The sequence below is a fragment of the Mesoplodon bidens genome, assembly GCF_964165515.1.
Source record: "Mesoplodon bidens genome assembly, chromosome: 13".
NCBI lineage: Eukaryota > Metazoa > Chordata > Mammalia > Artiodactyla > Ziphiidae > Mesoplodon > Mesoplodon bidens.
Window position 1 is genome coordinate 7,155,858 of NC_138169.1, and position 27,181 is coordinate 7,183,038.

The 27,181-nt window shown below is 41.7% G+C and overlaps 1 protein-coding gene across 5 annotated transcripts in view; it reads left to right on the forward strand.

Moving 5' to 3' along the window:
• Positions 1 to 814: 814 nt before the first annotated feature.
• SBNO1 (strawberry notch homolog 1) overlaps positions 815 to 27,181 on the forward strand; it is a 59,674-nt gene continuing 33,307 nt past the window's right edge. The window contains exons 1-10 of one of the 5 annotated variants that reach the window (XM_081252923.1): positions 815 to 958; positions 9,280 to 9,411; positions 9,933 to 10,037; positions 11,706 to 12,018; positions 16,112 to 16,212; positions 20,671 to 20,767; positions 21,804 to 21,964; positions 24,991 to 25,124; positions 25,309 to 25,399; positions 26,909 to 27,070. In XM_081252923.1, coding sequence (XP_081109049.1) covers positions 9,280 to 9,411; positions 9,933 to 10,037; positions 11,706 to 12,018; positions 16,112 to 16,212; positions 20,671 to 20,767; positions 21,804 to 21,964; positions 24,991 to 25,124; positions 25,309 to 25,399; positions 26,909 to 27,070 — 1,296 coding nt within the window. In that variant the 5' untranslated portion in view covers positions 815 to 958. The remainder of the gene's footprint in view (positions 959 to 9,279; positions 9,412 to 9,932; positions 10,038 to 11,705; positions 12,019 to 16,111; positions 16,213 to 20,670; positions 20,768 to 21,803; positions 21,965 to 24,990; positions 25,125 to 25,308; positions 25,400 to 26,908; positions 27,071 to 27,181) is intronic. The other 4 variants (XM_081252925.1, XM_081252924.1, XM_081252926.1 and 1 more) reach the window with 4 other exon arrangements.

A 27,181-nucleotide genomic window follows, 5' to 3' on the forward strand; every position in this document is an offset into this window, starting at 1 on the left:
CAGGTTACCGGGTGTGTGTGAATAAAAAAGTGGGGCTGATTGCGCTCTCACTCCTTAGGATCTGAATATGGCAGTGGACCAGCCGAGGGGCTCCGAGTTACTTGCGGTTTCACATTGAATAAAGTGCTTTGAGCAAGCCTAACAAGCAATGAGTATGCGAATATTTTTTTCTAGAATTAACTAAGGTAACGAGCTTTTCAAAGTGACAGAGACGCCACTAGGTAACTTCCTGGCCCAAAGCCACACACCAAAAAGGTTTTGAAAACAGCTTCGGGCCCCTCCTAGCCTGACTTTGAAAGCAGGTGTGGGACGCATGCGCCCGGCCCACCGGTTGACCTCCTGGTGGCAACCCAGATCACGGACCTTCTTCCCGACAGCCCGCGAGGGAGAAAGGGAGGGGGAACGGAACTCTCGCGAGGTCTTTCGAGCGCCGGCGGAAGCAGTAGACACGTGACTCTCCTAGGCGGCCTTCGTCTACCCCCCTCCCCCTTCCTCGGAAACCCGGCCCCCTCACCCCTCGCCCACCCCGGAGCCGCGGTAATGGACGATTTGGGTTCCGGAATTCCCTTGGATCCAACCACTGATACCGGGTCGGCAGGAGCGATGGAGTCCGTGCTTAGCAGCGAAGGCAGGGGCGGTCAAGATGGGGGGGGGAATCATCTTCCTTCACCTAGGAGGGAGGCGGGGCGGAGAGGGGCGCTGGGGAGTGGGGTGGGGGAGGGAGGAAGTCACGTGGGGCGTGCGCGCGGCGCCTCATCCGTCGCCCCACCCCCTCCCGGCGGGGCGGGGCGGGGGTACTGGGGGGGAGGGGCGTCAAGATGGCGGCGGGGAGGTAGGCAGAGCCGGACGCCGCTGCTGCCGCCGCCGCAACCGCCGCCGCCTCCGCTCCAGTCGCCTCTGGTTCTTCAAGCTCTCGCCACCCGGAGAAGCTGTTCCGGCGTCGGATCCCGCGGGGAAAGTAAGTCCTCTCCTTAGCCCTTTTCTACCTCTACACTCCCCCTCCCGGACAGCCTCCCACTCCCACTCTCCTCAGGGGGCCGTGCGGGGCCGGGCTGGGGGGGGCCGCCACCTCACCCCGGCTTGGGGCCTCCCTCGCCCTTCGCAGCCCCCTCAGCTGCGTGCCTTGGGGGCCCTCGGGGGCACGGTCCCGGCGGCGGCCCCGACGCGCTCGCTTCCTCCGCCCGTCAGCGCCGGGCCCTGCGGTCGCCGCGCGTGGGGCTCTCCGGCCCCGGGGGCCCCGCTGTCCCGGGCCGGAGGCACCCCGTTTGGGCGAGGAGGCAGCGTCTGCGGACGCCGGCTCCGGCTCCGCCTGGGCCGTCCCCCCCCTTGCTTCCGCGGCTCGACCCGGGGGCTGCGAGGTCCTGGCCCCTCAGGAAAGTGAGCTCCGTAATCCTTCAGAAGTCCTGCCGGATGATTGTTCCGGTTCAGGGCGAGTCCGGGAGGCGACAGGGTCGCCCCAGATCTGAACCCCCGCACCTGCAGTTTGCTGATTACCTCGCTGTCGGGGCGATGGGGACGGTACGTGGGGCACGTGGGGCCACCTTCACGCCTCACCCGGTGATTAGGTTAATTTTGCCTCGAGCGAGCGAGCTCGCCTCCTGGACCCTAAGTAAGCATCTATGTGGAGAGGAAAGGCGGTTGGGAATTGGCTTACTTTGAGAGTGTTTGGCGTACCGAGCATCTAAAGTTCCCCAAACCAGTGTATGCTGGTGGTTTCCCAGAAGTGGTTTGGGGTCGGTTTAACCGCTGAGGAGGTTTGGATGTGCCTGAACCCTTGTGATTGTTTCTTTCCTGACCCTGGCATCCAGCTCCTCCCCTTTCCACCCCGGCTTTGTGTTTCTGTTTGGTTAATGTTTGCGGACCACTAACTTGATCCTCGCACAGAGAAGCTCTTTTTATGTGCGTGCTCCGTTTACTGTGGGAGGCTTTTGTTTTGGGGAGTCGCTGGTTGAGAAACGTGGGAAAAGAACGGGCGAGAAAATGAGTCAAATAAAGCAACGTTTTTAGCCATTGAATTGCCCAGCCAGTTGTAACCGCACCCGGAAGTTTGTACTAAACACGTGTTGATGAGAGAAGGTTAAAAACTGGGTCCCCTTTGACCTTTGAAAGTTGATTATTAGCAGTTTATGTTGAATTAAATGTTTCATATTCTCTAGGCAGCCAGAATTAGAGACAGAATAGGGTTTCTAAAGTGTCGGCCAGGAGGGTCCAGAAAGCTGTCAAACCCCTAGTTGCTCTAGCGCGGTTCCTCAGAACAGTTGCAGACAGTTAAACCAGATAACAGTGCGGAGGGATTCCATTTTTTTCCCAGTTATTTACCGCAATCAGAACTGCTTTTCATAAGCAGTGGGGAAAGCCTTCATCACTGCACAAAAGATAGTTTGTACAGAATTTCTAGGATAAAATGTAGAATTTGCTGCTGCTGCTGCCTTGAGTGGGACATTAGTTCCGCAAGCAAGGGAACATTTTATTTTCATGTTTAAAGAAGTTGTTTCCAAAGTTTACCTTATCGAATAAGACATCTTTACTCTTTTTCTCTGGATTCTGCTTTTTATCTCCCAGTCTAACTTTATTCCCAGTCTAATTTTGTTTCATACAAACCTCCAGAATTTTAAATAAATTTTATTTTAGTTGCTGGGTAAATGTTAAAAAGGGAGGCTTAGTGAGTGGCTTCCAGATCGTAAATTCATCATCCATTCATCTATCCATGCATTCATCCATCCATTGAATGCTCTTATGTGTCAGTTTTACATGTTTTAAGGGTTTTGCTGAGATTATTATTTAAAAACGTGCAGTATGGAGATTCTTTTCATGCTTTTTTAAAGTCTTTTTTCGCCTCAAAGACTTTAGGTACAGATAACATTTTGGCATTTCTTAGTCTCTGAATTGAGCTTTGATTTGAGACTAGCCGCCTTGCCTGTGAAGGAAGACAGCACACAGGTCTGAGGTCTGCTCTTAGCAAGATACCTAACTTTTCGTGAGGCTCTGTGGATTCTTGTGCTTTGCCTGCCAAAAATTGGTGTAAAGATACTTTCGAGAGGAATTGTTTATCACTAAATAGACAATTAATAACCAAGATGATGTAATCCTTAAGTTTTTGCAGTTGTCTTTTTTTATGCTAATTGACGGATCCACTTTGATGTGGTTGAGCTTTACTAAGTAATAAGGACAGCCTTGTGATACCAGTGAAATTTTCTGTAGATGGAAAGGATAGGCCCTCGAAGAGCAGGAACTCTCTTTTATAAAAAAAAATATGGTATAAAACCCGTCAAATTAACTTGCTTATTTACCTCTTGGGAGACAGTATATAGCACAGAGCAGTGATTTTCAAATCTTTTTTAATGCATTCCACAGTAAGAAATGTGTTTTACGTTGTGACCTAGTACATAATGCATGCATAGAACTCAGTTTCATGAAATAATGTTTACCCTCTCTGCGTGTGCTGCATTAATTGTCTTTATTTAAAATATTTGAATATTCTATATTTGAAATATTAAAAAATACTGGTCATGACAAACTTAAATTATTTGACAACATTGTTGTGACCAGCAGTTTGAAAAATACTGGTATGGATTTAACAGCACAGAATTCTGGGGGGGTGGGGCGCAGGGTGCAGGGCGCTGGTATCAGCCCTCCTAGGTTTGTAATTCTGCTCCAAGCTTGCTTTGTTGTTACCTTGTTACAGTTCATCTCTCTAAGCCTGTTTCTCATCTGTGACAAGGGAATAACGGGTAGTTTTTACTCATGGATTATTTTGAGAGTTAAAGAATTCCAACCATATAGTGAATGTCGAGAAGACTAGCCATCTGATTTTGATGTTGTGATGGAGAAAGTAGTCCCCCCCACCCAAATCTTTCTTGGGCTTTTTTTTCAAAGCATTTTTGAAACTTGTATATAATCTGCACATTCCTTTGTGATTCCATTCTTCCTATAGGTTTTGCAGTGAGAGTGAGGGGAGGGGCACTTTACTGAGCAATCGCTGCTTGGGGAAGTAGGTGTTAAAAAATACAGATTATATCCTTTTAGGTAAAGAAAATCCTTTTTAGCAAACTTCTTCATACCTACCTTCCCTTCCTCCTGATACTCTTAAGGAACCAGCATTCAGTAGACACTTAATGAATACTTGTTGATAGACTTAACCAGCTAAATTCTAAGTGGATCATTATCCTTCAGATTCTTAAGCTGAGTGCCAGTCATCGACATCCAGGCTACATAAAAACAGAGTTGGGGGCTTCCCTGGTGGCGCAGTGGTTGAGAGTCTGCCTGCCGATGCAGGGGACACGGGTTCGTGCCCCGGTCCGGGAAGATCCCACATGCCGCCGAGTGGCTGGGCCCGTGAGCCATGGCCGCTGAGCCTGCGCGTCCGGAGCCTGTGCTCTGCAACAGGAGAGGCCACAACAGTGAGAGGCCCGCGTAACGCAAAAAAAAAAACCCAAAAAACAAAACAGAGTTGGGTCAAAAATTAGACATGTTTAGCACTATTAAGTAAAGAGAAAAATCCTTTTCAGGCAAAGATATTTCTTTTTTTAAAAAATAAATTTAAATTTATTTTATTTTTGGCTGCGTTGGGTCTTTGTTGCTGCGTGCGGGTTTTCTCTAGTTTTGGCGAGTGGAGGTTACTCTTGGTTTCGGTGCACGGGGTTCTCATTGCGGTGGCTTCTCTTGTTTCGGAGCTCTAGGGTGCGTGGGCTTCAGTAGTTGTGGCACGCAGGCTCAGTAGTTGTGGCACGCAGGCTCAGTAGTTGTGGCACGCAGGCTCAGTAGTTGTGGTGCACAGGCTTAGTTGCTCCACAGCATGTGGGGTCTTCCCAGACAGGGCTCGAACCCGTGTCCCCTGCATTGGCAGGGGGATTCTTTTTTTTTTTTTTTCTTTGCGGTACGCGGGCCTCTCACTGCTGTGGCCTCTCCCGTTGGCGGAGCACAGGCTCCGAACGCACAGGCTCAGCGGCCATGGCCCACGGGCCCAGCTGCTCCACGGCATGTGGGATCTTCCCGGACCGGGGTACGAACCCGTGTCCCCTGCATCGGCAGGCGGACTCTCAAGCATTGCACCACCAGGGAAGCCCAGCAGGGGGATTCTTAACCACTGCACCACCAGGGATGTCCGGCAAAGATAGTTTTAAAATGACATTATATGTGCACATTTAAAGATGTCTACCAGTTTCTTCTAGATATGCTAATTGATTAGACATATTGGATGTATGACACTTGAGTAAAAAGGGGGCTAGTATTTTATAGAACTAATGTGGAAGTTAATTAGTGAATAAATTGCCAACAGGTAAAGTTTGTATTCTAGATATAAAATGTTGTATCAGCAATTTGAAGGAAAACGTTTTTTGAACATTATAGTAATGTTTATCAATATGATGGTTAATAGTAGCTAATATTTATTCCATGTAGTGTAATATTTACTCAACACAGCGATCCTGTAAAGTAGGTTCTATTTTTATTCCCATTTGAAGATGAGGAAATTGAGTCACAAGTTATTACTTAACTGTGTTACACTACTTAGCAGATGGTGTAGCCAGTATTTGAAACCAGGTTTTCCCCTTGACTTCATAGTCTCCTCAGCCTCTGTAGTGTACTGCTGTTGCTGCTGCAGGTACATCTCTTGTATCTGCCCAGAGCTATAAAGATCTGCTTCGGTCTCAACAAGAGGAACCTTGTCCTTGTTGATAGGTTTCAGTGTTGGTGTTCTCAGTGGGAACTGTATCCTTTCATTCTTCTGATTGGCTGTTGTTTCTCAGGATTCTCTTCCTGCCAAGGATGTCTCTTAGTTTCTCTCTGCTACTGTGTCATTAGTCCTTATTTATCATAGACGCTTTCATAGGTGTACTATTTTGAATAGGTGGTATTTTCAAATGTATTTATGATAAAAATGGAACCTTTTTTTTGTCCATTGTTTGAGATAGAATCACTCTGTAGTTAGTAGTTAGCAGTTCTTTTGCACCTAACAGTGTTTGTGTTTACATTATACTTAGTGGGTTCAAAGTGAAAATGTTTTTTTCCCTCTCAGGAATAAATCTTACTTGTTTGTAAAATGTGGGGAAGGTTGCATAATATAACCTTTTAGGGGCTCTGTCAGCTTGAGCACTGAAATTCTGTGAGTCTGTAATACTGATAGTTTCAGAATAGGAATATGATTAAATATTAAGGGTTTCGCTTAATGGAGTTAGAGAATGGCATAGATGTGTCCTCTCCATCCCCTCCCCACTTCTCATGCAAAAAAAGTGCAAGTAGGGAATTTGTGCCCAATTGGCTTGAGAGAAAGGATCCCTTGATTTTGTTTGTGTATAAGATGTATATAAAATTAAAATCTCTTTCATTAATACCTCGTAAAAGACAATGTCTCTTACAGGCATTGTCAGTACTAGGTCACTGCTCAGATCAGAGGGTCTCAAATTGTGATTCCTATGCATTTTGAGTAGGTCACTGATAATGTTACTTATAACTGTTGCCATCATTTCTTATGGACTCCAATAAGTTTATTCCCCAAATAACTCTCTTCCATGATATTTTTGTACGTATAATGCTAATTTTTCAGAAAATATATTTCAGAAAGCTCTCGTGAATTCAGTAACACATGGATTAATGGATCCCTCGGCCTCCAAGCTTTCTGTGGTCTGTAGTTTAGGAATCATTGGTTTAAAAGAATGTGTTTTTGTTTCAAATGTAAATAATTATTTCCAATATTTACTTTAATAAAGATGACATTTTGATAGTCTCAGGAATTATTAATCTAGGTCAAAATTAGCCATAGCAAGTGGACTAAGACCCTGTATTCCCATAGGTCATTGGTTGTAATGCAGTATTTTATAAATTGAAAATATTTTTAAAGCATTGGTTTGCTCTCTTGGTACATATTTGTACTGTGTACTAGGATACTAGTTTGTAAAGTGTGGTCAACTATGTATTAGAAAAATGGATCAACTTTTTTTTAAATAAATTTATTTAATTTATTTATTTTTGGCTGTGTTGGGTCTTCGTTGCTGTGTGCAGGCTTTCTCTAATTGTGGCGAGCGGGGGCTACTTTTCGTTGTGGTGTGTGGGCTTCTCATTGCAGTGGCTTCTCTTGTTGCAGAGCATGGGCTCTAGGCACGCGGGCTTCAGTAGTTGTGGAACGTGGGCTCAGTAGCTGTGGCTCGCGGGCCCTAGAGCGCAGGCTCAGTAGTTGTGGCGCACGGGCTTAGCTGCTCCGCGGCATGTGGGATAGTCCTGGACCAGGGCTCGAACCCATGTCCCCTGCATTGGCAGGCGGACTCTTAACCACTGCGCCACCAGGGAAGCCCCAAAATGGATCAGTTGTATATTAAACCCATATTGTGACATTTCTCCTTGTCTCCTCTGTCATCTGGTTCTTTCATATTTCCATCTTGTTGTTTAATACTAATTCTCCCCTTTCCAGTTTTAATCTCAGGCGTTTATTCCGAAGTTAGGTATTGAAACTTCACGGGTTACCAATATTGACTTCTTGATCTACTCATTGGAAAGAGAATGCATGGGCTTTGGGAATTTTAACAGTCTAGATCTGGGTGTGACCTTGGGCAGGTAATTTAAGCTTTTTGAGCCTCAGTTTCCTTTCTAGAATTATAATACTTACCTTGCTCAGGGTTGTCATGGGCTAGTGATGGACATGAAGAGCCTGACACTGTGCCAGGCTTGTAAAAGATACTTAGTCACTGTCAGTTCCCTTCCCTTCCTCCTATCTGCTCAAAATGCTTTCTTCCTTAGACTTCTTTTCTTTTCTCTGAAACATTTTGGGGAAATCTCCTTTGGGCTGTCCTTCCTCTCATCCTTTAAACGGTAGGTCTGCCCTTCGTTTCATTCCTGGATGTCCGTGGTTTCCACTTTAAACTCACTCGTATTTCCTTTAGAACATCTTTGTAAATGATGTACAAGCGACGTAGACCTACCTAGTAGAGAATTTCTCTATGAAATGTCCTGCTTTGATCTAAAACAGTGGTTCTTCTATGCTGGGGAGTCGTGGTCATGGTATTCTTGGCTAACAACTTTTTTTTTTGTAGGACATAATGAAACATTTAATTGCATTGCACAGTCTGAGAATGAATGGACTAGCTGAAAATTAGTATATTTATGTAATGTGAAGTTAGTTCTTTGATAAATACAAGTAGTCAGATTTCTCATAATTATGTTTGTGTATATAAATTGGTTATTTCAGATAAATTAATGAGAAAAGTTAAAATTAAGAAAGCTCTGTTAAACTTTTTTTCCCTACAAAATGGATAAAAATCCATCTTAGTGGTAGAATACTTTGATTTGGCTCCTATGAGTACAGTTGGAAAACCCCAGCTGAAAGTGTATTTGCCTGCTCGAATTAGGCATTTTCCCCCTAAACTCCATATATCTCATCTTTTAGGTCTCCTGGGCTCAACCTTTTTCATTTTCTCTTGGCTTAACTCTAATTATCCATCAACTCATGTTTTTTTGTGTGTGTTTCATGTTCTCCCTTCCATTTTGAGCTTTTATTTAAACTTAGTCTTATGGATTCTCCTTAAATATCTTGGAATCCATTCCCCCTTCTTTCTCTTTACATCTTACTGTTACAGCACATCATCTTTTTCCTGATCTGCTGTAGCAGTTTCCTAAGATGTCTCCCTGCCTTGGTCTTACTCTACCCATTCTCAGTTTGCTTCCATACGGCTGTGGAGTAATTTTTCTAAGTCACAAATCTGACTATGTTTTGCAGTCCTCTGTCTGAAAACCCTTTAGTGACCCATGGTTCTCACAGGATTAAATGAGCTCTCCAGCATGGTGTTCAGAGCTGTGGGCGAAAACGTCTTCGTCTCTTGCCATCATCTGTGTGAACCTCGTATTTCTGTTCTGAGCTTCCGTACCCATGTTGCACTGCTCTAGCCATCCTTCTTAGAGTGCCAGCATCGTTCGTGCCCCCATAAGTTTGAATGCACTATCCAGAAGATCCTTGTCTACCTGGCAATTTCTTACCGGAGGCTTGGCTCCATTGTCATCTTTGTAATCTCTCTCCCCAGGTGAATTCAGCATTTCCTTCTCTGTTCCCACAGCATTTTGTAACATATACTCTTTCTGTGATTTACGTACTTTTCTGTCCTTTCCATTTTAATGTGAATTTCTTGGGATCAGAGACTATTTCTCTTTCATCCTTTTTTTGCCTGCTGTGTAGCAGGTTCTTCATAAATATTGAATTAATGGATCCGGTAGAAAATGTTGGTTTATATTTAGAAGAGAGTTAATTGTCATTTTAAGTTTTTTTATGTTAATATTTAATATTTTGTTCTAAAGATGGTGGAGCCAGGGCAAGATTTACTACTTGCTGCTTTGAGCGAGAGTGGAATTAGTCCGAATGACCTCTTTGATATTGATGCTGGAGATGCGGGGCTTGCAATTCCAACACCTACCCCTCCTGTACAGCAGGTAAGAGTTTTCCAAAGCCTCTGTAAAAAGTGAGTTTTTTCTTAATTTTATTTTCTATTATAGAAATAGGTATTGTTAAGCCTTAATTTTAAATATGCATGTGACTGTTACTTTTATGTTGATTATTAGTCTTTATTCACAAAGTGGAAAATACTTGGCAGTGAAAATCAAGACATTATTTTCTGCTTTGATATATAACGTAAGAGATGAATTGCTTAGAGTTATTGTGGGAGGATCACTAATCTCAATATTTGTCTTTGGACTTTATAGGAATATTTTTCTGAGGTTTCACTATACACATTCTCTGAAAGCAAAAATAAGATTCTGGTGTTAGCGTAGTTTAGTGAAGATGTTGTGCTTGCAAAGATTGTTACTTTATACCTGGTACCAGTGATTTTACATTCCGTTCGAATGTAAAGCTTGAAAAAGTTTTTAAATAAAATAAATACATCGCTTGTTCTTGAAACAGAACTCACTGCCGTCACTCTTTATATCTTTCTCTGATGTTGTTTTCTCTCCAGTCAGTGCCACTTAGTGCATTAGAACTAGGTTTGGAGACTGAAGCAGCAGTTCCTGTTAAACAAGAAGCAGAGACGCTAACTACTCCAGCCCTGTTAAATGTTAGGGTAAGAATTATTTAGATTTGGCATTACTATGAAAATAGTTTAGGGTTGTAGTAAGAAAATAACCTTTAATACGAAATAGTTTTATTTCACTAGTTCTGCTTTTTGCTCCTTCCTTCCCAGTATTCTATCTACTCTCACCTCCTACTTTATAAAACGTTTCTTTCACTCTTCTGGTAGTTATGTTGATCCAAAGATTAGGGGGAAAGAAACCCCCATTTTTTTAGGTTATTTATTGCAAGTGATAGAAAATTCATGAAGTAAAGATGAACTACATGTTAACCCACTACACTTTTCATTTTTACTTGTTTAGTTCAGCTTTTGTCCATTGGTATATATAATTTTTATGTGATTGTTATTGTGCTTTAAATGTAGAGTTCCGCTGACCTTGCTCTAAACATAGCAGTTTTCGTTGTTGTTGTTACTGTAGGCTGGGCTGCACGGATTGTGGGATCTCAGTTCCCCAACCAGGGATTGAACCCGGGCCATGGCAGTGAAAGCCCTGAATCCTAACCAGTAGGCCACAGGAAACTCCCTACACATAGCAATTATTAACTTAAGCTCTACTGGTATAAAATCATTAGACTGGTTAAAATTTGATAACTTTTGATAAATTATTGTTGAGAGTTACATTTAAAATCAATAGTAATCTAGAAGATTCTTGTTAGAGAAGTCATGGAGAAATAACAAATAATTTGAAGGGGGAAGGAAGTAGAAATAGACTTAAATTTATAAAAATATCTGTGTTGGGGCTTCCTTGGTGGCGCAGTGGTTGGGAGTCCGCCTGCCGATGCAGGGGACGTGGGTTCGTGCCCCGGTCCGGGAAGATCCCACATGCCGTGGAGTGGCTGGGCCAGTGAGCCATGGCCGCTGAGCCTGCGCGTCCGGAGCCTGTGCTCCGCAACGGGAGAGGCCACAACAATGAGAGGCCTGCCTACCGCCAAAAAAAAAAAAAAAAAAAAAAATCTGTGTTGTACTTTAGTTGGTTGAAGTCACAGACATTTGTTATCCTCAAATCTTGACTTTTTTTTTTCATCTTTGTCCAACTCCTAACTCCCACCCCCCAACTATAAAAATAAAATGCTGTGTAGCTTCGCCTTAGGCTCAAAGGAAGCATCCGCATTATCACTGATATTTGTAATTTACCTGGGTGGATCATTCATAGGGCATAGGAATTTAAAACTCTGCTTGGTGGTCTTATCTTATTAAGTTAAATGTTAGTATAGTCTGTATGATAGCAGACAAAGCATTGGACAGGAATCATAGAATGTTAGAAATGGAAAATGGTCTTCAGAGAGCCCGGGCCTCCAGAGGTAAAGTGATTTGCTTAAGGTTATCTTATTAGTTGGGGGCAGTGCTGGGATTAGAAATTATGTTCCTAGTCCTTGTGTTATGTAGGGTGACTATACATCACAGCTTGCTTAGGATACTCTCATTTTATGCTTGCTGCCCCCAACACTACTACTATACCTTCTTTTTCTCAAATGGTGTATTTTAACTAGGTAGTTTATATCTAATGATATTTATTAGAACCAAAGTGCCAGTGGTTGGGTAAGATTCTTAATAAGTCAGTTTTAGAGTTTTAAATGGCCTCCTGTGTTTGTGGATATGGGTTGCATTAGAGAATAAAGAATTTTTCACAGGTGTGACGTATATGGTTTTCTTTTCTAGCAGCAGCCTCCATCTACTACAACATTTGTGCTGAATCAAATAAATCAGCTTCCGACTTTGGGATCTACACTTGTAATGACTAAAACACCACCTGTAACCACGAATAGGCAAACCATCACTTTAACAAAGTTCCTTCAGACTACTGCAAACACACGTCCTTCAGTCTCAGCACCAGCAGCACGAAGCGCCATGACCTCCGCACCTTCAAAAGACCAGGTTCAACTGAAGGACCTGCTAAAAAATAATAGTCTGAACGAACTCATGAAACTGAAGCCACCGGCTAATATTGCTCAGCCAGTTGCAACAGCAGCTAGTAAGTCTTTTTGTTTTCAATAGTGTCAACTGCTTGCCTTCGTTAAGAGATGTCAGTGTGTTTTTAAGGGTTTGCTTAGGTTTTAAAAGAAGTAGTCATGACAGGAGATGATATCTGCATGACTCTGTGGACTTACAGTATTTATGCAATTCAAGGGAAGCAAAAATTTAGAAGCCTTAGCCTTAAGCTTTAAAATGAGTTGTGGAATTACCAAGTGGCTACATGAACACCATGAGATCTCAGTTTTATAAATTTGTGAATAACTGGTTAACATTTTTCTCAGTCATTTAAATCAGTGCTTTTCAAACTTTAAACTGTGAGTCACTTGGGGATCTTTGTACAAAAACAGAATCATATTCAGTAGGTCTGTGATGGGGACCAAGATTCTGCATTTCTCACAAGCTTTTTAGAGGTGTTGTTGCTGGTGGTCCTTGGACCATGCTTGAGGTGTAATGGGCTTTAAACTGATACTTCGCTATTTTAACTCTTAACAGTTTTATGATTTTGCTTGTCATTAGCTTCATTGTATGTCGGTAGTCGTGTTTTTTAGTAAGTTTTCTTTCAAAATACATAAACTTTCATTGTACTGAAAATGAATAGTAAGTCACTATATTTTCTTTGAAGAGTGAGCACTCAAAATACTTTTTTAATAAGGTACCATTGTACCTTTTAAAGGGGTACAATTCAGTGGATTTTAGTATATTCACAGAGTTGTGCAATCATTACCACTAGCTAATCCATAGTGCTTTAAGTGTAGCTTTAGATCTAAAGAGAAAAAGCTCAACAGTGATTTGATCACTCTTTTTTAGGAATTCATTTATGCATAAAACAGTATAAATTAAAATTTTTTCTTCTCTGGAGTCGCTTTTTTATTGCTCATTTATTCAACAGATATTTATTTATTTATTAATTGCCACACTGCGAGGCATGTGGGATCTTAGTGCCTTGACCAGGGATCGAACCCATGCCCCCTGCAGTGGGAGCATTGAATCTTAACCGCTGGACTGCTAGGGAAGTCCCTGTTCTAGGATTCTGAGACTATGGCTGGGAAGAAAACTGTTGAAATCTCTGCCCTCATAGAGCTTGCATTCGAGTGGAGAAAAACAGATAATAAACAAATAAAGTATATAGTATGTTAGATAGGGGTAGGCACGTGGAGAAAAATGGAAAATGGAATATGGGTCAGGAAGAGGTTGTATTTAAGTGGAATGCTTAGAGGAAGCTTTGTATTTAGTGTAGTAAGGTAATTTTAAGGGTAAAATAGAATTTTTTTTTAACTTTGGCTATATCAAATTTTAGTAGTATAGTTTTAGAAACTGAAAAATGTGAACTCTTTTTTTTCTTTTTTTGGCTGTGCCACTCGGTTTACAGGATCTTAGTTTCCTGACCAGGGGTTGAACCTGGGCCTCATCAGTGAAAGCGCCGAGTCCTAATCACTGGACTGCCAGGGAATTCCCAAAATGTGAACTCTTTAAGAGGGATATTCTTTCCTTCCTTTTTCCATTGAGCTAAATAGTATTTGACTCCCTGCCTGGTGATTTATACTAATACATAGCATCCCACTGGGCTCTTGGAATGGGGTGCTGGATATTGAATAGAGAGTTCCTCCTTCTAAACAGCTGCTTTATTTTTCCAATTGAGAGAGATAAGTTTTAACACCCGATCTATAATTTTGTAGCAGAATTGATTGCTGGGAAGTTCTAATGTGCTTGTGTTTATAGAGTAGAGGGCCAGGGACTTCCCTGGTGGTCCAGTGGTTAAGACTCTGCACTCCCAGTGCAGGGGTCCTGGGTTCAATCCCTGGTCAGGGAACTAGATCCCGCGTGCCACAACTAAAGATCCCGCACCCCGGCCATGAAGATCCCGCATGCCGCAACTAAGACCTGGCTCAGCCAAATAAATAAATATTAAAAAAAATAATAATAAAGTAGAGGGCTGGGGCATTCTGAAGGAATGAGCAAGGAGTGTTTGTAGGTGATGCAGAACTAACTTTGTCTTCAGTGACAAATGCAATTAAAAATATCAGATAATCTAATCTTTGAGTCCGTACCTTTGTGCCTTTTGGCTGTAGTCTTAAGGTTATTGTCCTGAACTGACTGGAGCCTGGCAGCTAGATGCCCGTTGAGAAATCATTTTAACTGTCTCAGGATTGATTTCCATTCTGTGCCATGGAGAACAGGACCACGGCCCTGACCTAGCTGAGGTACAGGGCAGCATCTGGAATGGCTGCTGGGAGACTTAGGGGTGATCAGCAGTTAGTAGAAGCTGCTTTTCATTAAAGTCTTTGGATTTAATGAGGAGAAAGACTGCTGCTGTGCCATTGTGAGGAAAGAGTTTAGAGAGCAAAACAAAAGAGCTTTGGAGCTGACCGAGTAATAGCTCGTACAGTAACGTCTCCCACATCCAGCATAATACTTCTTAAAAGGCAAAAGATTGCAAGTCAAGGCCATCCTTGTGTGGAAGGCTGAGAAATTGTCAGACTAGACCAGGGCTGAAAAAGAAACATGGTAAGTGAATGCCAAAGATAAACCAACTTTTGTGTTGTAGGAGAGGGTCATCTTTTTACTGAAAGGGAAGAATGTTAAAAGTATCAAACTGCAAAGAGCGAGGTAATGTTAAAAGTATCAGACTGCAAAGAGCGAGGTTTTGCATGTTCTCTCTCTTTCTCTTTTTTTGGCTGCCCCGCATGGCTTGTGGGATCTTAGTTCCCCAACCAGAGATTGAACCCAGGCCCTCAGCGGCAGTGAAAGCATGGAGTCCTAACCACTGGACCGCCAGGGAATTCCCTGCATGTTCTCTGCCCCTTTTGGAGCCCATAGCCCTTTAGCTTTCTCTTTGCATTCTGATCTCTCAGTTGAGCTCCAGTCCTGTAACTCTTTCTATGAACTGTTCAGTGGCTCTTCCACAGTTATATTAAACAGATCTGTGCTCCTAAGTAAATTTATTATCTCTGTACCAGCTTCCTTATTTTGCTAACACTTTAATCCCATTTTGTAGTCCCAAGTGACAGACCACCCGAATACTCCCTATCTTTTGGTAGAATACATAAGGTCATAATCCGTTCTCCTGGTGTAATTTTCACACTGTAATGGCAAGAATATCAGCTACTGAGAGTGGTTCAGGTATACTTGGAGGATGGAGGCTAGTTACAGGGGCTCAGAACTTCTCAACCAAGTAGTTCTACTTTTAAAAATAATTAATTAATTAATTAATTAATTTTTGGTTCTGTTGGGTCTTTGTTGCTGCGCGCGGGCTTTCTCTAGTTGCGGCAAGTGAGGGCTACTTTTCGTTGCGGTGCATGGGCTTCTCACTGCTGTGGTTTCTCTTGTTGCAGAGCACGGGCTCTAGGTGCGTGGGCTTTAGTAGTTGTGGCTCGCGGGCTCTAGAGCGCAGGCTCAGTAGTTGTGGCGCACGGGCTTAGTTGCTCCGTGGCACGTGGGATCTTCCCGGACCAGGGCTCGAACCCGTGTCCCCTGCATTGGCAGGCGGATTCTTAACCACTGCACCACCAGGGAAGCCCAGTAATTCTACTTTGATTGATACTTTGATGGAGAGGTTCTTGTGCTATATCTAAAAAGAATTTGCAAACCACTGGTATAGAAGAACAGGTTCATTCTTTGGATCTTTATTCTGAGGGAAGACAAGTAGAGTTCCCAAACTGTTTTTTTTTTTCATTCCAGAAGTAATTATTTTGCCTTGAAAGTTAGTAAGTACCTCCAGATAAGGTGCAATTGATTCTATCTTGGTGATAATACCAGGTTTTGCACCAAGTGAAGTGTCTCAGAGTAATGCTGGCTGTGGGTAATTGTTTTGAAATAAACTGCCAAATAGTGTTCTGGTTAAGGTGTCTTTTAGATAAATAGTTTTCAAATTTCCTGTGCATACGTTTCCTTTTAATTTGTTTTCTAATGTTAATTCTTACCTCCATAATGACATATAGCTTGAATATTTTTATCCTTATGCTTAATTTAAGTTAGAGATAAGCAGATTGGTATTCTTTGGTTTGTGAAGTGGGTAAACTTTACTGAATTTTTAGAAAACTGTAGGAAAATAGATATTTTGTTCTAAAATGTAAATTATTTCTCCCCCTCAGCTGATGTAAGCAATGGCACAGTAAAGAAAGAGTCTTCTAATAAAGAAGTAGCAAGAATATGGATAAATGACATGAAAATGAGGAGTTTCTCCCCGACCATGGTGAGTTTCAGAAGCTATATCTGTAATTTTGTGTGGTATGAAAGTACACTTGACTAAGTGTAGCCCTCAGAAAACTTTTTTTGGGGTGAAGGGGAGCTTCTCAGCCACATAAACTAACGAACAAGCATTAAACCTCACTGGAATAAATTAATATATGCTAAACAAGGTGATTATAACATACATATGTGATAGATAGAGTATTATACAAAGTACTGACACTTTTCTATTGTGAATTTCATCTGATAAGTAAAAAGGACAATGTGGAGTTAACCAAAAGCATTTGATAATTATGTTCATTTTAGGATTGAGCCTTATTATATAGTTGGTTATGGGATGTCAGATCATATAATGGTTTAGTTGTGAGTAATTATATGTTAACATTTTTTTTACATTTTGGAAATGCTATGTGCTTCAGGTAAATTGATTCTGTGCATGTATTTAATAATTACGTAGTGTATAACCCTGCCTCTGTGTGGTGAGTTTCTGGCTCCCCATTTTTTAATAAACATATAATTAACACCACATGGTTTACGTAGTAATATAAGGTACAGCAAGAGGTAAATAGTGATGCTCGCGATAGGGCTTATGAGTTTGTAGGAAGATGAGACTCAGATGACCTAGGAGGACTTCACTTTTTTTTTTTAATAAATTTATTTTTATTTTTGGTTGTGTTGGGTTTTCGTTGCTGCGCGTGGGTTTTCTTTAGTTGCGGCGAGCGGGGGTTACTCTTCATTGTGGTGCACAAGCTTCTCATTGTCGTGGCTTCTCTTGTTGCAGAGCACGGTCTCTAGAGCGCAGGCTTAGTAGTTGTGGCGCATGGGCTCAGTTGCTCCGTGGCATGTGGGATCTTCCAGGCCAGGGATCGAACCCGTGTCCCCTGCATTGGCAGGCGGATTCTTAACCACTGCGCCACCTGGGAAGCCCAGGACTTCATTTATGGAAGAGATGTCATGGAGTTTGGGTGTCGAGTCTGGAGAGACTTTGAGAGGGCATTTTAGGAAGGGAGCTACAGCATTAATAAGCACAGAGGAGGTGGTAGCTATATGCTTAGGATACTTGGCTTGCAGGAAGAAATTGGAATGGTTGATTGGGGGCTCTGTGGAGGGTCCTGAATTGAATTTGATGGACTTGGGACTTGGAGCAGCACCAGTGAGGGCCACTGGAAGTAGAGGGACCTATTAGTGACTCAGGATGGGTTGGGAAGAAGAGACAGGTTAGGAGGTGGGTTAAGTAGTCCAGAAGGGAAGTGATAAGGAACTAAACTCTAGGGATTGCAAAGGTGATTGGAAAGGATGAGGGGAAAGGAAAAAGAGAGTAAGGGGACTGCACATAATGATACCAGAGGATTGGTAAGACTGGGAATGAAATACAGAATTGGAGAGACAGCAAAGCAACCTGTGCCTGAGGTTTTGAATGGGGACCAGGAGAACAAGTGTTGGCAGTATCAGTTTACTTAACAGTTGAGTGCCAGCAGCTTACTTGGAAGTTGATTTTTGGAAAATAAGAATGCATTTTTTCTTTAAGATTATTTACTGCTCACGTTCCCAGTCCAACCCATGTTGCCCATAACATGCCAAAAGTTCTATATTGTCCTAGCAGTTAAGAGACATCTAACAGATTGCAAACTGGCAGCCTGTGGATGAAAACCAATTGACAAGTGTTTTGTTTGGCCTCCACATTATTTTGAAAATTTTTGAATGTGTTGCAAACACATAAACATACTGATTTCCAGGTTCTCTTGAAAAATAGGAGTACCTGACAATCCTGGGCCCACATTCCTCACCTCGTGTTAACATGCCTAGAGTTGAGTAGTGAACATCTACTTTGTGTGTTGGTCACACATTCCCCATGTACCCCAGTCTCCCTCCCTTTCATTTATCTCCTTGACCCTAAGCTTGGTGTCAGTTGCCATTTTACATCCAGCTGGCTTAGACATATTACTTGTCTGGTCCTTGGATTTTCTGACCGTATTGTGTTACCAACTAATCCTCCAATTATATACCTGCGGTATATATTTTTTAAAGGTAGGGAAAGACAAGGTAGAGGGAGAAAGGCAGCTGGTCATTTAGCATAGTGCGCATTCCTATTTTACAGATGAGGAAAAGGTGCAAAGCGGGGGGGCTTCCCTGGTGGCACAGTGGTTGAGAGTCCGCCTGCCGATGCAGGGGACACGGGTCCGTGCCCCGGTCCGGGAGGATCCCACATGCCGCGGAGCGGCTGGGCCCGTGAGCCATGGCCACTGAGCCTGCACGTCCGGAGCCTGTGCTCCTCAGTGGGAGAGGCCACAATGGTGAGAGGCCTGCGTACTGCCAAAAAAAAAAAAAAAAAGTGCAAAGGGGGATAGGGAGGACTCAGAATGTAAGTAATTTGCCCAAGGCTACACAGAAAACAGCAGAAGTGGGGTCTGGATCTGTTTCTTTGGCCAGCCCCATTTCATCTCTTATTTCTGAAACTGGGTTTTATTTTGGCATACTTTCTGAGAACATTCAGAGTTTCTTGGGATTTTTTTCTAAGGACTCCATGGGTTGATGGCTGGATGTTTATCTCACATCTCTCTTTTCTTTCCCACATTTATTGAGCATCTGTGTGCCATCATATGCTGCTCTAGACTAAATAAAAATAAATAAGTAAAATAAAAATAAAATAAAAGAGGAGCCTGACCTTACATTTTATTATTTGTTTGTTTTTTTTTTTTTTTTTTTTTTTTTTTGCTGTACGCGGGCCTCTCACTGCTGTGGCCTCTCCCGTTGCGGAGCACAGGCTCCGGACACACAGGCTCCGCGGCCATGGCTCGCGGGCCCAGCCGCTCCGCGGCATGTGGGATCTTCCGGGATAGGGGCACGAACCCGTGTCCCCTGCATCGGCAGGCGGACTCTCAACCACTGCGCCACCAGGGAAGCCCTATTTGTTTGTTTTTAAAATAAACTTTTTTATTTTATTTTTGGCTGTGTTGGGTCTTCGTTGCTGTGCGCGGGCTTTCTCTAGTTGCAGCGAGCAGGGGCTACTCTTTGTTGCGGTGCGCAGGCTTCTCACTACGGTGGCTTCTCTTGTTGCAGAGCACGGGCTCTAGGCGCACAGGCTTCAGTAGTTGTGGCATGTGGGCTCAGTAGTTGTGGCTCACGGACTCTAGAGCGCAGGCTCAGTAGTTGTGGCGCACGGGATTAATTGCTCCGCAGCATGTGGGATCTTCCCGGACCAGGGCTTGAACCCGTGTCCCCTGCATTGGCAGGTGGACTCTTAACCACTGCGTCACCAGGGAAGCCCTGACGTTACATTTTAATGCCATGTGTCCTTGGCATCACCTGTAGGTCCTGACTAAGTTTTCTGTTTGTCCTTCTCCTCCCTTCCTTGGTATACTGGGTCCCACAGCTTCTTCCCTACACTCTTCCTTGATCAAGCCCACATTAATAAAGAGCTTCCCTTTATGGTTTACTGATAGTGAAAAGCAGCTTTTTCAGGCTCTTCTTAATTCCCCTATTCCTCCCTGCCTCTACCTCTTGAAGATTCTGTAGAGAAACACAAGGTAACATGACTATATTGACCATTCACTCACTTTGCCTGGGGCAGTCTGGGTTTACTGCTGTTTTCCTGGTGTAAGTTACTAATAACTCCTCATTTTATTCTCAGATTTGCTGACGTTTGGAGAGTAGGTGATATAGGATTCTGTATGATTGTTGTTGTGTCTGTGGATACACAGATGTCTGAAGTAAATTCTCTGTCTTTTAGAAGAACCTTTAAACTCCAGAGTTTTCTAGGGTTTTGGTTTTAGGATCTAAGGGAAAGAAACAGATGAAGGTAACTGAGAAGAGGGTGGGATGTGAGACTTAAAGAGAGTTCCTGGGCTTCCCTGGTGGTGCAGTGGTTGAGAGTCCGCCTGCTGATGCAGGGGACACGGGTTCGTGCCCTGGTCCGGGAAGATCCCACATGCCGCGGAGCGGCTGGGCCCGTGAGCCATGGCCGCTGAGCCTGCGTGTCTGGAGCCTGTGCTCCGCAACGGGAGAGGCCACAGCAGTGAGAGGCCCGCGTAATGCAAAAAAAAAAAAGAGAGTTCCTGCCCGTGAGATTGTAGGATGTGCTGCTGGGGCTCATCCACCTTTTCTCTCCAAACCCCTTGTTCTTTCTATTCCTGGAACTGCAGTGAAGAGTGAGGACTGGAGGTTAGATTTCTGGGCATCAGGGAGGCTGGCAGGCAATATTGAAGGGGAGAGTAGTTTGAGAAGGTGGTGGAGCCTTGTGGTGACCCATTTGTGTGTTTGCGATGAGAGCAGGTCATGGATTATCTGTGCTTATCTTTGGAGGAGCAGGGAAACCATAGACTCTGACCTAGATATTAGGGAATATAGAAGTGGTATGTCCTGTTTCCAAGATTGAAGATAGTGGGTATTCCTACAGAAGAGTTTTTCTGTGTGTTGGCTGGGCCTCCAGTTTCTGGACTTAGCTGATTTTGCTCTGTTACAGAAGGTCCCTGTTGTGAAAGAGGAAGATGAACCAGAGGAAGAAGATGAAGAAGAAATGGGTCATGCGGAAACCTATGCAGAGTATATGCCAATAAAATGTATGTCTTTGGGATTTGTCAAAATAATGAAAGACTTCTGGGTTCCTTTTGAACTTAAAAAACTTTCCCACACACATTATTATGTATTAAGATCTATCCATGTTGGATACCTCAGGATTTGATAAGTGTGAGCTTTGTAGTATGTTTTAAACTATAATATGTTTTAAAATAGCTGCATGAAAATTCTGTGAGTTTTTAAATTTTCCTACAGAAATTTAGAGCTTTGCTTTGGAATGAAGTCTTTTAAAACCGGGAGTGAAAAGGCTTTTTCCTTTCAAGTTAATTTTCCTCATATCAGCAGTGATTATAAAATCATAGTAAATTACAGAAATGTAAACACATATCTTAGCTTTATAGTTTATACAGCTTATCTAAAACAAATTATAAAAACATGGGAATCTTAAAAATAAAATCTGCTATTCGAATTCAGTGGTTTAAATTAACACCATTGCTTCCTTTTTTCCCATACTGACCATGATTCATTTTTTTAGTGGCCGCTGTATTAAGTTGAAAATTAATAACTTTTAGTTTTTGTGTAAAATTTTTCACTTTTTCATTTTATGGGGGTAATAAGATGGAAAAAAATCTATGGCTAGAATTTTTCTCTCCTATACTCTGGCTTTCTATAAAAAGTCACCAATAAGACCACTTAAACTAAAAATCTCTGTTTACCAACTGTGTATGGATTCCAAGGTCCCATACTTTCCTGGTTATTTAAAATGACGCCTTAATCTAGGATTATGTTCTGTTACTACTGGAGAACCTGGTGGTATGAACTGCGATGGTATTTTTCTAGATCTTTTTAATCAGCAAGTCTCTATTTAAACCATAGGTAGTTGATAAATAGGTCATTTTAGTCAAATTTAAACAGTACTTTATCATCAGTCAGTGACTTTATATAGGATCCCAGGATGTATAGTTACTTATTATTGTATTTTCTCTGTCAGAGGAGAAATATTGCAATATCTTATGATAAGACTGGGAAGTGTTATTACTTAGAATAATTAAAATGAAGTATTTTTAAATTTTTGTTTAGTAAAAATTGGCCTGCGTCACCCAGATGCTGTAGTTGAAACTAGTTCTTTATCCAGTGTTACTCCTCCTGATGTTTGGTACAAAACATCTATTTCTGAAGAAACCATTGATAATGGCTGGTTATCAGCATTACAGCTTGAGGCAATTACATATGCAGCCCAGGTAAGCTGTATCATTTATAACTACATACAGTTTTTATTTTTAATTTTAGTTCACAAAGTATAGTTGTTTTAATTCAAAGTTAAGTTTTCCTTGCATGAAAATCTTGTGAATGTGATTTTTATAGAAGTTTTATGTGTTAGAAAATTAAAGGGGTAGTGTGGATATGGGGAATGTGTTTCTAGTGCAAATGATAAATTGTCATAACCTTTTTGGAATTCAGTGGGAACATGTATTAAAATTACAAATACCTATATCCTTTTACCTAACAATTCCATGGGAGTCTGTTTCATAGAACTATTAGATAAGAACATATATATATATAAGGCTATTTGTTGTAGCTTTTTTTCCCCCCAGTGGCTAAAAGCTAGAAAAGATTTGAAAGCTCACACCCTTGGGGAGTGATTGAATAACCTTTGGTATTACCATATGGGTGTTGTACCAGCTTTTGTATTATGTCAATTGTCTTGAAAGGATTTCTGAAATACTCCATTTTTGTAAAATAAATAGGCAACCATCTCCCATATTTATGTTTTATTAAAAAGTTCGTATTTAGTTGTACAGTCCTTGAAAAATTATGGAAGAATACTCACCAATTTGTTAACTTTAATTACCTGCTACATATGAGAGTAGCAAGAAAAAAATACACAGACCTCGGAGATAGGGCAGGTTTGGTTCCAGACCACCACAGTAAGGCAAATGTCACAATAAAATGAGTTGCATGAAGTTTTTGGTTTCCCAGTGCATGCAAAACTTGGTGTTTACACTATAATGTAGTCTGTTAAGTGTGCAATAGCATTATGTCCAGAAAAACAATGTACATACCTTAATTTAAAAATACTTTAATGCTAAAAGATGCTAACCATCATCTGAGGCTTCAGCAAGTTGTAATCTTTTTGCTGGTGGGAGGTCTCGCCTTGGTGTTGATGGCTGCTAAATGATCAGAGTGGTGGTTACTAAAGGCTGGAGGGGTTGTGGCAGTTTCTTAAAATAAGACAACAGTGAAGTTTGCTGCACTGATTCACTCTTCCTTGCACTAATTAATGATTTCTCTGTAGCATGCAGTGCTGTTTGATGGCATTTTACCCACAGAACTTCTTTCAGAATTGGAGTCAGTCCTCTCAAACTCTGCCACTGCTTTATCAACTAAGTTTATATAATCTAAATCCTTTGTTGTCATTTCAACAATCTTCACAGCATCTTCATTAGGAATAGATTCCATCTCAAGAATCTACTTCCTCCACTGAAGTCTTGAACCCCTCCAAGTCATCCATGAGGGTTAACTCCTGTTAATGTTGATATTTTGACCTCTTCCCATGAATCATGAGTGTTCTTAGTGGCATCTAGAAGGGTGATTCCTTTTCTGGAAGGTTTTCAGTTGATTTTGTCCAGATGCATCAGAGAAATCAACTATCTATGGCAGTTACAGCCTTACAAAATGTGTTTCTTAAAGAGTAAGGTTTGAAAGCCGAAATTACTCTTAGCTCCATGGGCTGCAGAAAGGCTGTTTTACAAAGCAAACATGAAAGTGACATTGATCTCGTTGTACATCTCCATTAGAGCTCTTGGGTGCATTGTCAATGAGCAGTATTACTTTGAAAGGAATCTTTCATTCTGAGCAGTAGGTCTCAACAGTGGGTTTCAAATAATCAGTAAACCATGTTGTAAACAGATGTGCTGCCTTCTTCCATTTGTAGAGCACAGGCAGCGTAGATTGAGCATAATTCTTAAGGGCCCTAGGATTTTTGGAATGGGAAGTGAGCATTGGCTTCAACTTCAGGCCACCAGCTGCATTAGCCCTTAATAAGTCAGCCTGTCCTCTGAAGCTTTGAAGCCAGACATTGACTTCTTCTCTCTAGCTGTGAAAGTCCTAGATAGCATCTTCTTCCAAAAGAAGGCTGTTTCATCTACATTGACAATCTGTTGTTTAATGTAGCCACATTTATCGATTATCTTAGCTAGATCTTCTGGATAACTTGGTGAAGCTTCTGCATCAGCACTTGCTGTTTCACCTTGCAATTATGTTATGGAGATGACTCCTTAAACCTCATGAACCAACCTCTGTGAGCTTCAGAATTCTTCTGCAGCTTCCTCACCTCTCTCAGCCTTTGTAGAATCAAAGGGGAGTTAGGGCCTTGCTCTGGATTAGGCTTTGGCTTAAGGGGACCTTTGGCTTGTTTGATCTTCTTTCGAGACCACTAAAAGTTTCTTCATGTCAGCAGTAAGGCTGTTTCGCTTTCTTATTGTTTGTTCACTGAAGTAGCACTTTTAATTTCCTTTAAGAACTTTTTATTTTCATTCACAATTTGGCTGTTTGGAGCAAGAGACCTGGTATTCAGCCTGTCTAGGCTTTCAACATGGCTTCCTTGTGTTGTAATCATTTCTAGCTGTTGATTTAAAGTGAGAGACATGCAGCTCTTCCTTTCACTTGAATGCTTAAAGAAGCCATTGCAGAGTTATTAATTGGTCTAATTTCAATACTGTTGTGTCTCAGGGAATAGGGAGGCTGAAGGAGAGAGAGAGATGGGGGAAATGGCCAGTTGGTGGAGCAGTCACAATACAACACACAACATTTATTAATTAAGTTCACCATCTTATATGGGCGGGGTTCATGGCAGCCCAAAACAATTAAAATAGTAACATCGAAGATCACTGATCACAGATCACAATAACAAATATAATAATAATAATGAAAAAGTTTGAAATAGTATGAGAATTACCAAAAAGTGACTCAGAGACACGAAAGAGCAACTGCTGTTGGAAAAATGGCACCAATAAAATTGCTTGATGCAGGGTTGCCACAAACCTTCAATATGTAAAAAATGCAGTATCCCCTGAAGTGCAGTAACAGTGAAGCACAATAAAATGAGGTATGCCTGTATAGTTACGTGAAGAAAGTATCTACACTAAGCCAACTGTATGCCATTTATATAAAAACAGAATGTTAATATATGACTAAAACAAGATATGAAAGACTGATTACCAAAATATCTCAAGGAATAGATAATTACCAGCGTTTTCTTTTTCAGCAACATGAAACATTCCTACCAAATGGAGATCGTGCTGGATTCTTAATAGGTGATGGTGCTGGTGTAGGAAAAGGAAGGACAATAGCAGGAATCATCTATGAAAATTATTTGTTGAGTAGAAAAAGGGCTTTGTGGTAAGTGCTAAAGACTGGCTGTGGAAGCTTTTGTTTGTGAATAATCCAGCATATGGGGATGGGTCTTCGTGAATAGGTGTATTTTTTTGAAGTGTCAAGGCCTGGGTTTATTCCTGAATATTGCTAGAATGATGGGATTTGTATTTAATTTGTGTGTTTTTCTTTTCCCTTTTTTTTGTGGCAGGTTCAGTGTTTCAAATGATTTAAAGTATGATGCCGAAAGAGATTTGAGGGATATTGGAGCAAAAAACATTTTGGTCCATTCATTAAATAAGGTATGAAAGTTTTCTATTCAGTTGGTCATTCAATAAATATTGACTTATCTGTGAGATGGGAATAATAATAGTTTCTACTTTGTAGGGTTGTTAAGAGGATTAAATGAGTTATTTCACAGAAAGCATAGTGAGTGCTAGCCACTATTGTTGGTTTTTGGATTACTAAGTGTTAAGTAATATGCTAGGTAGGGTTATGTAGTGGCAAACAACATAGGCATTGTCTGTTTTTATGGAGTTTATTCTCTCTTCAGGGTTTTTCGTTTGTTTGTTTTTGTCTGTTTCTGAAGTTACTGTATATGGGTGAAGCTCATATAACTATGAGTATAAGGGTGCAGTGTGATAAAGCTATATGGACAGGTAGTGTGCCCGTCGCATCGTATAGAGAATTGTGGTTTGGAGACTGGTTTAGATATTTGTACATTCAGTGGACTTGTATACCCGTTACTTGTGTTCATGTTAAAACAGTTCTGTCAAATGGAAGAAAATGTGTTTCATTATCTAAAAAGCACAGTTCAGTGTTCATTTAGCAAATCTTTATTAGCCTCCTACTATGCACCAATTCCTGGAGTCACATGGGTAGAATAGACAGACCTAGTTCCTGCAGGTGCTTCCCTGCTAGCCCTTTGAAAATAAGTAAATGTAAATCTATTTTCCATGCGAGTCCTAAGTTGCTTCAGTGTTGTTCAGTGCTTTGGTGTTGTTGCCCTGCCCATCAGTGGCTTTTTTCGGGTGAGGGTTACTGAGTGGTTTGTTGGGTTAAGTACTCGGTCTTGAATGACTACTAACAGTTCAAAACTAAAACATGTAAGGGGCATCTAGAAATATTTTTGATTTCTAAATCAGCATAATTGAGGAAGACCACAGTAACTATTAATCATAATTCTTATATATCCCTCAGATCTTAATTACAGTGCTTTGCATGTAGTAAATGCACAATAAATATTTGTAGAATGAATATTGTGACCTTTTCTTGGGGAGTTTGGTTTGTAATCTTTTTTTTTTGTTTTTTTGTTGTTGTTGTTTTTTTTTTTTTTGCGGTATGCGGGCCTCTCACTGTTGTGGCCTCTCCCGTTGCGGAGCACAGCCTCCGGACACGCAGGCTCAGCGGCCATGGCTCACAGGCCTAGCTGCTCCGCGGCATGTGGGATCTTACCGGACCGGGGCACGAACCCATGTCCCCTGCATCGGCAGGCGGACTCTCAACCACTGCGCCACCAGGGAAGCCCTGTAATCTTTTCTTGATGATAGACTTTTTTGAGACTTTGATGAAAACCGGATCCTTGTATGTTAAAGTTATATACACACACACACACACACGAGAGGGTTCATGTGTGTGTGTATGTATGTGTTCACATGTGTATGAGAAATTTTGTGTATGATCTTAAGAGGTCCTTTGACTTTCCTGAAGCCCATCATGGTACCACTAGTTTCCTGCTGTAGAAATCTGGGTGGGATAAATATTTTAGAGACAAAAGTGTACTTATTAAGTTCTTCTCTTTTCTTTTTTAGTTTAAATATGGAAAAATTTCTTCCAAACATAATGGGAGTGTGAAGAAGGGTGTGATTTTTGCTACCTATTCTTCCCTCATTGGTGAAAGTCAGTCTGGTGGTAAATACAAAACAAGGTTAAAACAACTCCTACATTGGTGCGGTGATGACTTCGATGGAGTGGTATCCTTTGCAACAAGTTTTATAATTTTTAATGGCACAAAATATAACACAGAGAAATTTTGAGGTTAAATAAAAAGACTGCTGGGACGAGAGCTTTAATGATTACATAGA